This window comes from Pezoporus wallicus, unplaced genomic scaffold (assembly GCF_028554395.1).
Source record: "Pezoporus wallicus isolate ANWC-B61680 ecotype Strahan unplaced genomic scaffold, APGP_CSIRO_Pwel_v1 contig_8042, whole genome shotgun sequence".
Taxonomy (NCBI): Eukaryota; Metazoa; Chordata; class Aves; order Psittaciformes; family Psittacidae; genus Pezoporus; species Pezoporus wallicus.
This window is the reverse complement of record NW_026639380.1, coordinates 493,874-509,491: the sequence shown is the minus strand read 5'-3', so window position 1 is coordinate 509,491 and position 15,618 is coordinate 493,874. Positions and strand designations below refer to the sequence as shown.

Below are 15,618 nucleotides of genomic sequence, written 5' to 3'. Positions count from 1 at the left end.
TGATCCTGCAGTACTGTCACAAGGGAAGTGGACTTGGTTTTGCCAGGACTATTTGCACTAGAACTGGCATTTACGTCTGGTGACTTAGAATGTGTGTGGGGTTTATTAAGACACAGGAAAGCCAGATTTTGATCCAGGGAGATGTTCTCTGGAAGTTGCATGTGGATTAGTTATAACCTTAGCATTGCATATCTGTATTGTTTATATTATTAATACCTGAAGTATGTTCAACTCTGAACAGCATTGCTTTTTAAAATTTTCCCTCTTTTCATTATGACATGATTCCAGAGCTCTTCTGAGATGCCTGTGTATGATTCTGTGTCCATTTTGCATTGCAGAAACATTTTATGTTGCCATTTGTACTTACCATTAAGCATTTAATATTTTAAAAACAATCCTGAAAGCTTAAGAGAAGGGTTTATTTTCTGAGCATCTGTTATTTTGACATCTGTAACAGGAATAATATCCAGCAGGCAGGGAAGCAATGGCATTCTGCTATTGCAATTGTTTTTTCCACTATGAGTTTATTTTCATCTTGCATTTTTATAGGTGCTTCAAAAGAATGCACACAAGTTCAGTTAACACAAGTTAAAGAGAATAATGTCCTCTATTCCATTCAGTAACCAGCTGTCAAAACCCTACTGGATATTATTAATAAATATACAGAAAGATGACATAGGAAGGTTTGTCTCTACGGAGCAAATGGATAGACTACTACTGGCTCTACCGAGACAGCGGCTCACAGAGAAAATCAGGCAACAGGAAATGAGCTCAGCTATAAGACGCTGTTCTAGAAACTAGTGAGAAAAGGATCAGAAACAGAAAAACTGCTGAAAGAAACAAGACAGAAGGTGAAGGATGAGATCTGATCCATCTTCTACAATCTCACCTTCTGAGCACCAGCAAATGCATGGTAGTAACAGGAAACATAAGTCATAATGGCTCTTTCATCAGGTCTGGCAGTGTTTACTACATCTGTGTAGAGAGAAGAGGGTTAACTGCTCAGAAATTCTCACAAGGTACTTCCGTCAGATTACGCTGATGATGCCACCTCAGTGCTGTAAGGATTCAAAATAAATACACCATTATTCAGGTTGCATCTGCTTACTGATACCGGTGCAAAACTACCCAAGCTTTAGGAATTGGTAAATGGAAAAGATCGAACGCCCCTTGAAATGGAAAAGCATTTGAAGGCTGAGACTGTATCACTACCTTCTGGTTTGTGAAAACTTCCAAGCAAATGGCATGGCTGGCAGAATTACTGCGTTCAGCTTCACTGTCACTCCAAAGCAAATTCATCTAAATCACTAGAATTATTCCAGAGTTAAACACAACCACTGACAGTCACAAAATAGGAGTGTGTATAGTGTACATTAGCACAGGGTCTCCATGACTGACGGGGTATTGACATATATCTGAAACCTGTATAACTCCGGCAGTGTAGAAATATATTTTGTGCTAAGAAAAGCCTGGTCAGTAACAATTTTGCAATCCCTGAATCACTCTTTTTATTTAATAGCATAAATCACAGGAGAGTTTGGCTTGGCTGGCTGATAGCTTTGTCCCTATTACAGCAAGAAAGAAGTACAGAGGGTGTAATCAACATACAGATACATTGGTAAAAATGGACCCTTACAGTTCTTAACAGAAAAAGGTGGTTTTACACCAGTTAGAGCTGAGTGACGAAAGATGCCAGTGCAAGCTGTAAGGATTCCTGCCAATTTAAGGAGTGGGAAGATACTGGTGTGAAAAGACCCAAGAATGAGGTGACAATTTCTTGTATTAACAGTGAGATTTCCAAGTTCAGGACCAAAGTATTTATTGATTTTGCATCTGCTTCACATAGTTGTGAACTAAACATTGCAAAGTTTCCACTGAGAGCACAGTGGAAATAAAGAGAGGAAAAAGTGATGATGGATACTTAAAGGGTATTAGAAGCAGCATGATTTTACTTCCTCCTCCTCTGCAAGAAGGAGAATAGTAAGATAAGGGCTAGAATGTATAGAAAATCTGGTGAGGAGAAAAAAAGGTGTCTTACATTGTATGTGAAGAGAAAAAAATGAGGTTCAATAGTAAGGAGGTAGCACTTCTGTATATTCCCTTGCACAGTATTTCAGAGTAAAATAATTATTACTTCAAATGGCAATTGCAGTTCCAAAGATTAAAACAATGTGTTTTGAAGCATAAAGGTGAAACCAAGAAACCTCTTCAATGAAGTGATCACAACCTGGATTTTCCAAATCATTCTGCACTGGCCTAACCTTCATGCCAAAGACTTGAAGAAGAGTAGACACTGCCAGTATGAGTGTTCTGGATAATTCCTGTGTTACTTCTGCTCTACTGAGAAACCACCAGAGCAGAGGCTGCATACTTGGAGAAGAAGGCTTTGCACTAGTGTAGGCAAATTCCAGTATTTTGGCAGCATTTTTTGCCTGGAGCACAAAAGTTTGGTTGTCTTGAAGAAATTCCAGAAACTTTCATAAATATTATTTTTTGTTATTTGTCAACAAATTCTAAAGATTATTGGAGAAACCAAATATCAAATTATTGTTAAAACCATCACTGCAAAAGGTTTACAGCTAAAATAAACAAAAAATTTACTTCTCTCAACCTAGCTCTCTTCCATAGGATGCACGTTGCTAGTATATTTTCAAAGTTCTGTACTATTTCTGTCCCTCTCACTTAAACATTTTAAAAATAGAATATGCTTTAAACAGCTAACAGTTCTATTTCCCTTTATGAGACAGTTATTTCTTGAAGGCAAGGATCTTTTGATCCTGTATTTTACCCCAATTATCACTGTGGGGGCTGAGATGTCCTGAGGTGAGGGTCCAAAGTACTATAATAAATATAGACAATAGCAAACCACCAGGGTGAAATTATCCAACACATGGGGAACAAGAAGGAAAAAAAAATGTTTGAAAACAAAGCAGGTTGCTCCATTATGATTCCAGTGGAAGGAATGTTGAAAATTTCCTAGTTACATAATACGTTTTACTGTCTTCTACTAGTGAGTAACGCAAAATTTAGTAAGATACAACTCTCACCTTCTGCATCCAACATCTTAGGGATATCCAAATGCTTTTCAGCAATTTCCATGGCAAGGTTGATATTTCCTATGGGGTCATCCTGTATCAAAGAAGAAAAGACAACGAGTTAAAGATAGTCTTTCCTTGAAGCAAGACTACAGTACGTACACTAAAACTGACTCTGTTTTCCAAACTGGAAATTGGAGTCACAACTATAATTCTTCAAAAAGCTGAGTCTAGGTGAACTTTTGGTTTATCTACTGCTATACTTTCAAAAGTAAACAGTAACAACCTATCATGTACGACTAGGACTCTGATACAAGTATATTCTGGAGGGGAACATAAATAATGTATGCAGTGTACACTCATAATTCTGAGCTAATTCTGAATAAAGTACAGCAGTAATGCATACAGTAAAGGCCGCTGGTCCAGTAGACTATACTAGACAATTCATCATAAAGTTAATCCCGCATGTTTTATAGCTACTCTGTGTTACGTTCTAGTGATACAAATTCTACTGAGTTTTTGGTTGGTCAGGTGCATGCATGAGAGAAAGCAAGCACAGAGAGAACAACTCTCCAGAAGGAGCAAAATTTCTCAGTTTTGGCTTGGACAGACAAATCTGTAATGCCTCTACAAATGGAACTTCGTCTGGGTTTGAGATTTTGATTTTGGTTTTTTGAAGAAAAGAGAAAGGAAACAGTGAGCACAGTTCAGATAAGCAGCACTTATTTCATATCTTACGCTACGGACAATGGAAGACAGTGACAGGTTAGGGCTTGTCTTAAGGCAGCCTTCTCGTATCAGCTTGGAAAGTAAACACCCTATGTGAAACAGTAGTCCATGCCATTAATGCTTTCATTATTTTCATATATTCTGAACAATGCCGATGTCTACAGAGAGAGGTTGGGAAAATAAGACACAGAAAGAGCAAAGCTAGAGATGTTGCATGGCACTGAAAAAATGGTAATTTGTTCTCTATGGGGAATTTCCAGGGCTTCCGTTTGAATACAAACACTTCATAGAAAGGGATCTAGTCTCAAGCATGCTTCTTGCATTCCTTTGAAATAAACCTAGTAAGATTATTTAATATGGAATGACAGCAATTGCTTAAGTTTCACAGAAGTCTGTTCCTCATGCGCATACATATGTCAGGTATCATATAAACATACGATACTAGTTAGCCTTTCCTTTGAAAGTTGCATGTTCAATAAAATATGTCGTGAAGAACAGTTTACATTTTGAAACCTAACAATTTGGGTATAATAGAATACAAAGTCTCTAATTATAAGTTATCACTTTATCATCATTTAGCAGTTTCATGCATCACTGTAAGAGAAGTTTCAAATGTGAAGAATATTTGAAACCCATGAACTTATTTTTTCTATTACATAAGACACTATATGTAATAAAACGTGTATGCACATTAACTGTGTATACAAAAACTCTTACTGAAATTAAATGGGACAAAAATACACTAAATCTAAGTGAGACCTATTGACTAGTTTAAAACACTGCTTATGGATGAGTGATGAGCACCTCCTATTTGTGTGTTTGTTACCGAGTCCATGAGTAAACAGTGCTCTACTGGTAAAGGATTTGTTTAAAACCACAGAAACTTCTGAATAATTGGAGATCCCCATCATCCATCCTTTTAAACAAAACTACAAGCCACAGTAACTAAAAATCTCTGCTACAGCTAAAGAAATACCTCATCTAATTTGTCATAAGCAAGAAGATCAGGCCTGTGTCTATGGATAAGGGCGTTGAAAGCAAGGCCATCTTTCCAGCTATGGGTTCACACAAAACACATTGGTGAGAAAAGGAAAGGACAGCATGCAGGAGATAAGTAACCACGAAACAAGACACCAAGACAGCTGTTAATGTAACCAAAATGAGCAGTCAATCAAACACAGCCAGGTCAGAAAAGCAAGATCTATTTTAGGATTTTTCTGCATGTGCTTTATGTGCCACAGCTCAGCCTCAGTTTGAAACCTGACCTGTTCTTATTTTGGAAACCTCTAAGAGGGAAATAGTAATACTGAAGCAGATCTAATTATGTTCTATACCCTTTTCTCAGTCCTCTCATATAGGATGGCTGTACTGTGAAGTTCTTTACTACTGTGTACCACTTTTCAAAGCACAAACTCACTCTAACTAACTACTGTTTGTGCCATGCTTTAGAACACGTATGCAGAGACAAGTAGCTGTCTCTGCATTCATTCCATGAATATGTTTATCTGTAGGAAAGGTTATATATAGCATTAGAGACCAAACTAGTGTTGATAGTTAATATTTTTCCCTTTGGTTCAGATCTGCAGCTGTCTTCACAACTGCCTAAATTAAAATCATGAGTGTTCAGGAGTTAGTTCATTTAATTTTCATCACTGCTCACCTTGAAGACCCCAGCATATATATGACATATATATAAAGCAAACTAAGTTTTCAAATAATTTCATTCATTGATCTTTTCCCTCATCAAAGGCTTTCTAATAACAGCTGATCCCTAGTAAAATCAGTATGTAATGGAAGTGCATGGAATCAAAAATATAGTCTATGATTTCCATTCTCTCTCATCAGTAAGAAGTTACACTCAACAAATTAAACCCATGATTAAGTTTTCTGATTTACTGATGTTTATGTGAGACCTTAAGATGCATTCATTCAAGGGAGCAGAAAATGGTACGTATGAATTGAGAGCTAACATGAAAAGACATGAAAAGCCACTTTCTTTTTAGGTTCTATTTTGCAATAATGGTACTCAGAAATTCTCACATTATTACTTGCTCCTCATTCCTCCCCCTCAAGCCAAAGTGGCTGGTATCTTTTAGAAAGCATGCATTTTGCCAAGAGTAGCACACTGGAATAAAACAGTTTTGTAATCCCCATGAGGTCCTACCCTAAGGAAGTAAGGGCATTGGTTTCGTTTCCACTTGTCTGAAAGTATAAGTATAATTGGTGAAATTGGTGTTTTCCATGGTAGACTGTAATTTACTGAGTAGTCCTGACTACCAAGGTGTTTCTTCTAAGGAATTTTAGGATTAATAATCAAGTCATTGTTTATTGCTCTGCAACCTACAGTCATTTACACCAGATTCAGAACAGGACAGACTGTAAATTACTACCAATGGTGAATAGAGAATTACAATGCATCAGATTTAATATCCATATTGGGCATCACAAAAGACTTCATCAATTGCCTGGCAGTTGAGGACTAGATTATTTGCAATTAAATGCTAAAGTCATTGTAATGGAAAGGAAAGGACACAGGACAGACATGGGGTCCTTTCCTCCATGTCACCATTTTTTTGGTGACATGTTTAGAAAGCCAGTCAGAATTAGTATGCACTCCTCAGTCAGCTTGTCTTGTAGCAAACATGCTAAGCAAACCAGAAGTGAGCCAAATCACTGCAGGACAGCATGCTGTACCACCCAGACTGATGACCTTATTTAGCTTGGAGTAGTCAATAAGATCAGGTCGGTGTCTGTGGATAAGTGCACATAATCCAAGGCCATCTTTCCAGCTTTACAATAAAAAATAGAATGGAAAAAGATTAGTTAATAAAGTCATGGCATTTTACACTGTGATCCTTTTTCAAGGCCTAAATTAAGCAGGAACTCTCCTGTCAAATTCTGACACATACTGTCAACTATCATCCCTTTGAGCTTTTCTGTTACTCTGCTCCTTTTCCTGTAGTACATCTCTTACTCTACACTCCATACACATAGAAGGACTCCACAATACTTTCTAGGCAGTGTACATGATGTACAATAGGTCCCAATTTCAATTGCTTAATTTGTGCAGTGTTCCAGGATTACACGTTCATTGATGAAAGTGCATAATCTCCTATTACACCTACAGCATGTTTGTGAATAAATAAAAGGAGAGCAGACCTGCAACTACTTGAATTTGCTGAAGTGATTGGCTTTTTCTGTGTCAGTTATTTCAGACAATTTTAATAGCACAACAATGTCATGCTCATAGAAGTAAGAAATCATAAATCAGCTTAGTTTATTTAAAACACTTCACACATATGATAGCTTCAATCTGAGCTCTTACACTTCAGTGTGACTTCAGGACCACTACCTTTTGAGGCAAGAATAGACAATGAATGGAGCTACAAATAACATTTATTTGGAAAGATTATGAGCAGTTGCTTTCAGCCGGAAGCAATTATTCTTAGAGATACTTTATGGAAACCCTTTATGCAATCACTGGGATTGTGAGTTTGAGGTCTTACCCTGTGCAGTAATTGTGTTTACTAAACATGTTAAGACTGTTAGAATCCCTGTCATGAAGATGTCTGGTTAGGTCTGTCAAATAATAGATCCACCTCCAATAAAAATGTAATAAAATTAAGCAGCAAATGCATACAATGTATAGTATAAAATCATCCAGAAGGTAAAACTGAATGAAAATGAGCACCAAACTAACAAAAAGCTTTTTTTCCAAAAGGTACAGACTGAAGCAGTCTGGAAAACCCATTGTAAAGTAGCTCTATAAGAGCTGATCAATCCAAACAATAAGCAAGGTACTTCAACTCAAGATGTTTTCCCCATACCATGTATCAGACCAGCATACGTATGCATATACACTAAGATTCTCATGCTGTAACTTACAGCATACCTTGCATCCATATAAATCTCTACTGAAATATACCTCTGTACATTCAAGGAAAGTAACACATAATCAATTTCAAATCTCTTAAAGACAATGTAGGGGCTGTAAATAAAACAAATTCTTTTTATCTGTGGATGCATGTGTGAGCTTACCTTCTCTATCACTACATGGGCTTTAGGTGTTGTCATTACAAATTAACTCAAAACACTAAAACACAATACAGAGCTCTTGTTTTAAGTACTATAAGGGCTCCAGGGAAGGCAAGATTACATGGTTAAATAGTGCAAATTACAAGTCCTGTAGTTTAATGAGGCAGGTCACTGGCAGAGCTACAGGACCTAGCTCAGCGAAATTCCAAAACCAGGCAGCCTGCATACGGCCTAGAACTCCCTTTCTAGCCCTTACTGAAAACACAGAACCACAAGGCTGGAGCTTCCCTAAATTTTCCAGCTTAGCTCATAGTCCTGATTTGGAAAAAAAATGTAATTAAAGTACTAATGCTGTGTACTGAATGCATTTCTGGCTCTTTATTTATAGTTACATTACAAAATTATAAAGACTGATTCATCATAATGAGATATTTCCATACTCCACACACTGGTGTTTTTGCCAAAACCAGTCTATAGCTACAGTGGCTTTCATTTGAAAGCAGTCATTTGCCAAGTCACTGTGCTGCAGATATTCCCATATACCAAGGACCTCTAATAATGTAATATGGTCATTCTGTATGCAGGAGAGATTTTTTTCTTTTAAATGCTATGTAAGCCATGGTAAATAATGCCAAAGGCTAAACAAAAAAAAAGACTTTGAAGATAAAGCATGAAAATTTGAAACTAATCTAGTTAACAGCGAAGAGTGAAATTCTCCTATTAAATATATACCTACACAACTGTTGGAAAAAAATTACCTATAATATTTTTGACTGCTTCTACCCATTGAAATAATGGAAGTTTACCTAAGATGGAAGTTCTGAATGTTCACATTTCTGTAAGGAGCAGTTTTCCTTTGACACCACAGCAGCAGCCCTTCTTTGGCAGAGGTCTCTGTAAAAGACACCAGGGAGTTAAAAAAAAAAAAAAAAAAAGGAAAGGAATCATGTAACAAGTGCTTAAGTAATTAATTTCTTGTCATCTAAAATGTGGTCAGCCACCTGAAACTGCCTGGCATAAGCCAACATTTAATCCTAAAAGATAACTGATACAAATAGACTAATGAGGTTCCATTAGGACCCAGAGGTCAGTTCAAATGGAACAACTCAGACTACAGTCTCCGCCTGCACAATAATTCTGGGATATTAGAAGTTTAAGAAATTATATGGGTTAACAGAATGTATATTTGGAGAAAAATACCTAATACAAACATCATAGAGCCAGACAGAAAATACTTGTAGCCTCAGTCAGTTTGCTTGGGGGAAGGTATAAGTGCTGAACAAATACCTTTATTATCTGAACCCTAAGGGCATCTGAATGCATAAGTAAAGGACAGAAACGATCAAACAGACCCTTAGGTCCACATTTAGTGTCCCACAAATTACGGGCAGAACAGTGTGCTGAGCTTGAAGGGACTACTTGTGTTGAAAATTGAGATGAGTTTTCTAGAATTCTAGACTTTTCACAGCACAGACTTGATTTAAATAATACTGTAACTACAACACACGTTTGGAGCCAGTTACCAATGAGAGTTAAGAAAACAAATTCTAAAGGGGGGAAGGGGGGGGAAGTTTTAGAAAGAAGAGGGATATAATCAGATAATATTTGCAAAGAATGTAAGAAATGGACAGTACTAAGAAAATATGTTGGGAATAGGACAACCGTACAAGGTAAGCATAGTTTGAGGCCATGGAAGCCCAGAAACCCAGGCATGTATCTATCTTTATAACTGAGAGACATGCCCAGAACCTCTGCGTTTAGAAAGCTGGCTCAAGGTCTCTGTCAGGATAAGGAGGGTAATTACTTTTTCCCTCCAGAAATCTATTTTGTCACCGGGTAGGGAACTTTCAGCATCATTTTCTGTGAAAAAATAATTAATTTTTAAAATAGTCATCTCCCTTGGGCACAATTCACATAAAAATGTCTTGAAGAAATTTCTTAATTATTTAACATAGTTGCATTCCTATTACCTTCCACTGAAATATCCTGAATAGCAAAGCGAAGGATGATAGTCCAGATCATACCCAGAGTCATTTTCACATTGCCATCAACAATTTCTAAGGTGAGAAAAGAGATAGTAGTAGTTTTTAGACTTTTTTTTGCATTTTCTCTTATTTTAATCATGTATTTCAATAAACAATATATTGCATCTAAGACATTTGTATCTACCGACCATATTTCTTTATCTCGACAGAGTTCATCTGGGTTCTATTTTCAACAAACTCAGGCTTGTGCTACCCTGGCAGTTGGAGTGAAGATCACTGAAGCCATGGTCATTTCAGCCCTTCCACACTGAAAGGCTTCTCTCCAGGTAGTTGTAATTGTTCCAGATCTTTACCTTTTAGGCTGACTTTTTTAAGAGACCCTGAGGGGAAATTCATTCTTAAAGTCTGAACATCAGCTTTACTTCTTTCAGATACAAAGGAACTGAAAAAAATACGGTTTGCCACAGATTTTAAGAAACTACAGGCCATTAACAATTATTTTTTAATAAAATGGTTATCAAAAATTCCCCTATATTATTTAGACCTTTTTTGAAAATTTTACCTATAGTACCAACACAGACTAGATATGAAGAACAGATCAAGAGACAGCACTACCTGAGACTAAGCTACATAGCTTCCTGTCAAGCAGCTCAGAAACATGGCCACAACGTTGTAATGTCTTACAGCTCTGATGCCGGGCACATTTATGCATCTCTGATATTAGAAGGGATTTTCTACCTCTGAGGTTTCAATTTGTTTCAGGACTGGTTGAGTCAACCTATAACAGAGGGTTCTAGGAAGGTGCTTTCTCCAGCCCTTCTCACATATTCATGGCAGTCCCCTCCACAAGCTAAGTCAGAATTCAGTGCTCCTACATTGTAATACGAAGAGTGATACCACTTAAATTTCTCAACACCAAAAAAATGTACAGCCAGACCACTTAGGCATGGTGAAAATGTTAAATCAACCTGAAAAGTATGGTGAGAGACTCAGGAAAACATAGTGAGACTATAAGGGTCTAGTACTAGCAGGGGAGACAGTGGAACAGTGAGAAAGAGAAACTACAGGCTGCCTTCCCAGTCACCTCACACCAAAAGCAGTGGAGCAGGAAGGCACCAGCTGCTCTCTTACTTGAAAGTCACCTCCAGCCTTCCTCTAGCAGTGAAGCAGCTGTGACTGCCTGGGGGCCCACTGGTGTTCCAGGGAAGGAGAGGGAAGAACTTGCAGCAGGAGGAATTTCCTCAATTTAACATCAAATGCCAATGGAGGTGCCAGCAGAAAATGCAGTCTCTCTGCTACTTAAAAGATCTCTGAATCCAGGAGCAACTTTTAAAGAACAAAGCAGCTGCTACCCCCAAGACTTAAGATATATGTTAAATTGCAGTAGTATGTGACACAAGCTGTCATTTGAACCTATGGAATTAACGAATGTGGTAGGAGATATACCACCCATCACTATTCTATACTTACTTTTCTTGTGTGATAATCCAACTTGATATATGAATAGCTATTTTTTTCAGATTTCCCATTTGTGTTCTACACTAATTTACCAAAATTCTTACCTGACTTAGTCTGCCTTCCATGCATTATTATTACCCTATTACTCCTGGAAGTCCTCAAGTCTTTTCAAATATCAGAACTAAACTCTCCCAGCCAAAAATGTCCAAATGGCAGTTAAAGCATGAAAGTAATTCTCTCTCCTCCTGCCTCCTTGGTCAAGTATTTAATTGTATTTTGATAGGATGTCTGATATGTATATACAGTAAAGAATAATTTCTTCAAATGTAAAATAAATGAGTTTAAATACTCAGGAGGCATTGTTGATTGTCAAGCAATCAGTTCATGGATTCGCCTAATCACTGCATCGTTGTTTTGATTTACATACCCATATGTACACACAGACAGAATGAAAGAGCAAGAGAGGGGCTTTTCTATGTTGTGCCTCAAGGAGACTTTTCAAGCAATTTGCCAGGTTTGGTTTCTTATTATCTACTGCTAGCATAACACACAAAAAAGACATGCATAAAAGACAGGAAAATATCTAAACAGAAGGAAAACAAAGTTGCTAAATGTTGAAAAGTATCAGTGATGAAAAAATACCTATTCAATCTTATCATTTTCCTCTACAGGAAATAAAAAGACTTCAGTGTTTTCTTCACACTGTCTGCTTGCTCTGGGAGGAATACAGTTCCTACGCCTCACATACACAAAGCTACAGCTTTCTGGAAATAAAGGGTCTTGCTGGCCTATGAAGACAGGAAAGGAGAGAAGGGAAAGGGAAAACAGTAAAAACTACCTCAAGAGAAAGCTAAGCAAGGCAGTGTGGCAAGTTCTCAAAGGTTTTAGTGTCATTTTTTCATTCTGCTTTGGGTTTATTTATGTATTTTTATTCTAACCTCCTTGTAGCAGATTCACAGATCGTTTGATCTTTTGATTTGATTTCTCCTGCCCCCTGGAAAAGCAATACATTTCCCCTGCAGAATAACAGCTGTGAAAGAAGTGTTTCCTATTAACAAGATACTTATCTGTTGTGTTTCTCCATATCTCAGTTCATATTTTTTTTTTGGATGCAATTACCTTACAAATGGAGTTATTGCATTTTTTAAAGCTTAAGGGAAAACTTCTAACTCCTGGACTGTGCATGGCTCGTAAGGACTACTTTCACAGCTTTTGCTTTAGCTTCTTGACTCTCTAGTCTCATTTCATCACCAGTGGAGCGAAAGACTCTTCCACAAGGCAGATCAGGGTAGCTAAATTAGACTTCTGCTCAGTATCACAGTTAAAGGTGATCACCTGTCTCCACTACACAGACAGCCCAAAGAAGTCAGCCTCAGAACAGTAATAATGCCTTTAAAGACAGTTCCTGGCTCCTTAAAAATACTAAATTGAGTTTTGTACTAGTTTCCTACAGGAATCACAGTTTAATTTTTGTTTTGAGGCCCCATTTTAAATACCAGTTGGTCTCCTTGGGCCTACATGCTATAGATCCCTCAGCATGTCAGATAATAAAACATGATCCTCAGCAGATATAGAAGCAAAACTTTCATGCTTTGGAAATGAAAAAGTATTCCAAGCATCCGTGTAACTCAGAGAATGCCAAAACAGATGGATGCAGACAAGCCCATATACCCCATGCTTACACACAGGGGCAGTGAGTTAAGGGGTTAAGGACTTTGATAATAATACAAGCTTAAGGAGCCTGTCCTCTGCCTTCTTGCTGGCATTCATTCCATCTTCATCCTAAAATGACTGCCCAGTCAAGAATGCTGAAAAATGTAACAAAAGGCGGAAAAGAGGTGAAGTGTGCTTTAAACCCGGATCAGATTGCTGATCCAGCCTCCAGCATAGCTCAAGAAACAGTTGTCAGCCTAAGTGACAGGGTAGGGCTGTGCAGTGTGGGAGCAAGTATGCAGGACAAGGGGGCACAGGGACTCTTTAAACATGTACTGGTGCCAGAGGTCCCACACTCTGAAACTATACCCAGTCAGATGTGATACTGCATTGCTGCATCAGCACGGCACTGTGCCTTAGATAACAAATTTAGTAGAAGGGATGTGGTAAACTTTAACAGAGCACTAAGCACGCCTGGGCCAGAGCTGGCTTTGTGTTCAGCCTGCTTAGAGTAGGAGTGGAAGGCACACAAATCTATCTGCTCCTGCCCACATGGATGTAATCTAAAGTGTGTTAGCAGCCATACTTGACATAGTGCAATGTCTTACAATGACAGGATCCTCTCTGCAGCTGATATGACAGTATCAGTGGATTTTTCTCCTGTGCTTCCATCCAAGAATTTAACATGCGGCTTTTAATGCTAACAAATGAATTTTTGCTTCTAATCCCTCCATTTTACAGATCAAAAATTCCAGAAACAGGCAATAAAAACCTGCAGCACACCCAAGAACATCACCTTAATATCCTGGCTTACTAAGTATGGCCTGCTGTTACATGCAGGAAGAAATATTGAGTGCAAGGACAGACATCACCTTACAGCAACTAGCTGAGAAGCTGGAAGAGGTTACTGCCTCTTGTTCCTGCCTCACTCCCAGAGAGAATTGCCTATTGTGACAGAGCATCTAAACTCATGCCGCTTGCTGCCAAGGAGAACAGTAGGGTTAGTTTAAATGAGCTTAATGGCTGATATGAGCTATCCCAGATGCTTTGCCTTCAGGTGATACAGAAAGTGCTCAAGCACTGAGTTCCATGGAAGTAATGAGCTGCAATAAGCAGGGCAAAATGAGGAAGATGGGAGTGCAGAGAGCTGGCCTGCTCCTTTCAGAAGCAGATATGACTGATGTGTCTTGGTTTAAATACTCCAGCCTTACTTGAAGGACCTAGGTGTGAAAACATTGGTGCAAAACATAGTACAACCTGTGATCAGAGATAATCACCACTCTGTCCCATGACCGCTCTTCTTGCTACACTCTTATTTTGAGTCATGAAGCCTAAGAGTCCCAGCATGATATGAGAGAAACTATCATTCATTTGCTCCACATTCTGTACTCTCAGTATTTCTGCACCAGCTATCTTAATTTTCATTTCCATACATAAATTGTCTCTTCAGTACCCTCTGCTGTCTGTTCAATGCCATGTCGCTCTCAGAATAACCTTAATAGCAGAGGTTTAGAGGTAGTGGCATATTTTTCGATCCAACTTCATTTAATAAAGCAAAAGGCCCAGCTGCCCCTGACTGCCTGTACAACTTATGGAGGGGGGCAGCCACTTCTGAAATGCAGTAGAGCTCTTCTGAGATCTGAAATAGCTTAGGGAACTGCCTGTTTCTCCCTGCTGATGGCATATTCCCCAAAAACGTCTGTTATGTGCCTAAAGACAGGTGGCATGGATTTGGCCTCAGATGGGCCATCCAGTTCAGACTCTAATGAGTAAAGGGTGAGTTCAAACAACTGCTCTGCCCGGAGAACACATATTGGGATTTTGGAGTTCTAAATCTAGAAACTGAACACGGTTGGAAAACAATACTGAAGAACAAAATGGGCTAGGTCAAACCACTGAGGAATCAATGAATATTGATAGATCTCTCCACTACTTCTACAGGTGCTCCTATCCCACCTAAGAATTTTCCTGCTTCAGCCACAATTACACTAAGCTCCCTGAGATCAAGGTTTGAAAGCCAGAATAAAGACAGATATAAGCCTGGAGAAACCAGAAAACCAGAAGAGAAGGCACATAAATCAATCTTAAAAGGCCTAGGGATGTGAAGCAATACAATTATCTCCATGGAGCAGCTAGTTCTAGACAGACCTTTTTAATCCTAATTAAACAATGAATTGACTCTCATAGGAGGTGTAGGTTCACTTGCAGTGAGAGCCTGCCTTCTTTCGCTTAGAGTTTACATCTGTGAGCATTTAGCTAGCCAACTGCATGTTGGTATTTAACTACCTGAACAACAGAACAATAAAAAAATAATAACTTTAGTAAATAACCCCACTGTCTTCATATGTTCAGTCTCTCCCAAGCTGTCATTTCTTTGGATCACTCCCTTAACTCTACATGTGAATTTTAGAAACACAGCTGCCATATCCACAGTCAGTCTCATAATAAAATGGAAGTAGGTCCCAGCCACCTGGTAGTGATGTCAGCGTTTGTCTTGTCTGAATAATACCTCCTGAAGATTAACAAATGTCCCAAACTGGATAAAACACACCCTAGAATCCAACCTGATTTCTAAAGGAGCTCCTTACTTTTAATAATGTGTAAGAAAAACATAATGCTCTGAAAGAAGAAGTCATTATCTGAACACCCACTGAAACACAGAAGACAAACTGATCTTAGAGACCATTTATACCCCATCTCTCTCCAGGTGTCCACAAATTTCC

The 15,618-nt window shown here is 38.3% G+C and overlaps 1 protein-coding gene across 3 annotated transcripts in view; it reads right to left on the bottom strand.

Annotated features, from left to right (window-relative positions):
• ACTN2 (actinin alpha 2) overlaps nt 1-15,618 on the bottom strand; it is a 67,675-nt gene that overhangs the window by 25,845 nt on the left and 26,212 nt on the right. For all 3 annotated transcript variants that reach the window (XM_057414445.1, XM_057414444.1, XM_057414443.1), the window contains exons 4-7: nt 9,770-9,856; nt 8,606-8,693; nt 6,475-6,553; nt 3,048-3,129 (exon numbers count right to left, since the gene is read on the bottom strand). In XM_057414445.1, coding sequence (XP_057270428.1) covers nt 3,048-3,129; nt 6,475-6,553; nt 8,606-8,693; nt 9,770-9,856 — 336 coding nt within the window. The remainder of the gene's footprint in view (nt 1-3,047; nt 3,130-6,474; nt 6,554-8,605; nt 8,694-9,769; nt 9,857-15,618) is intronic.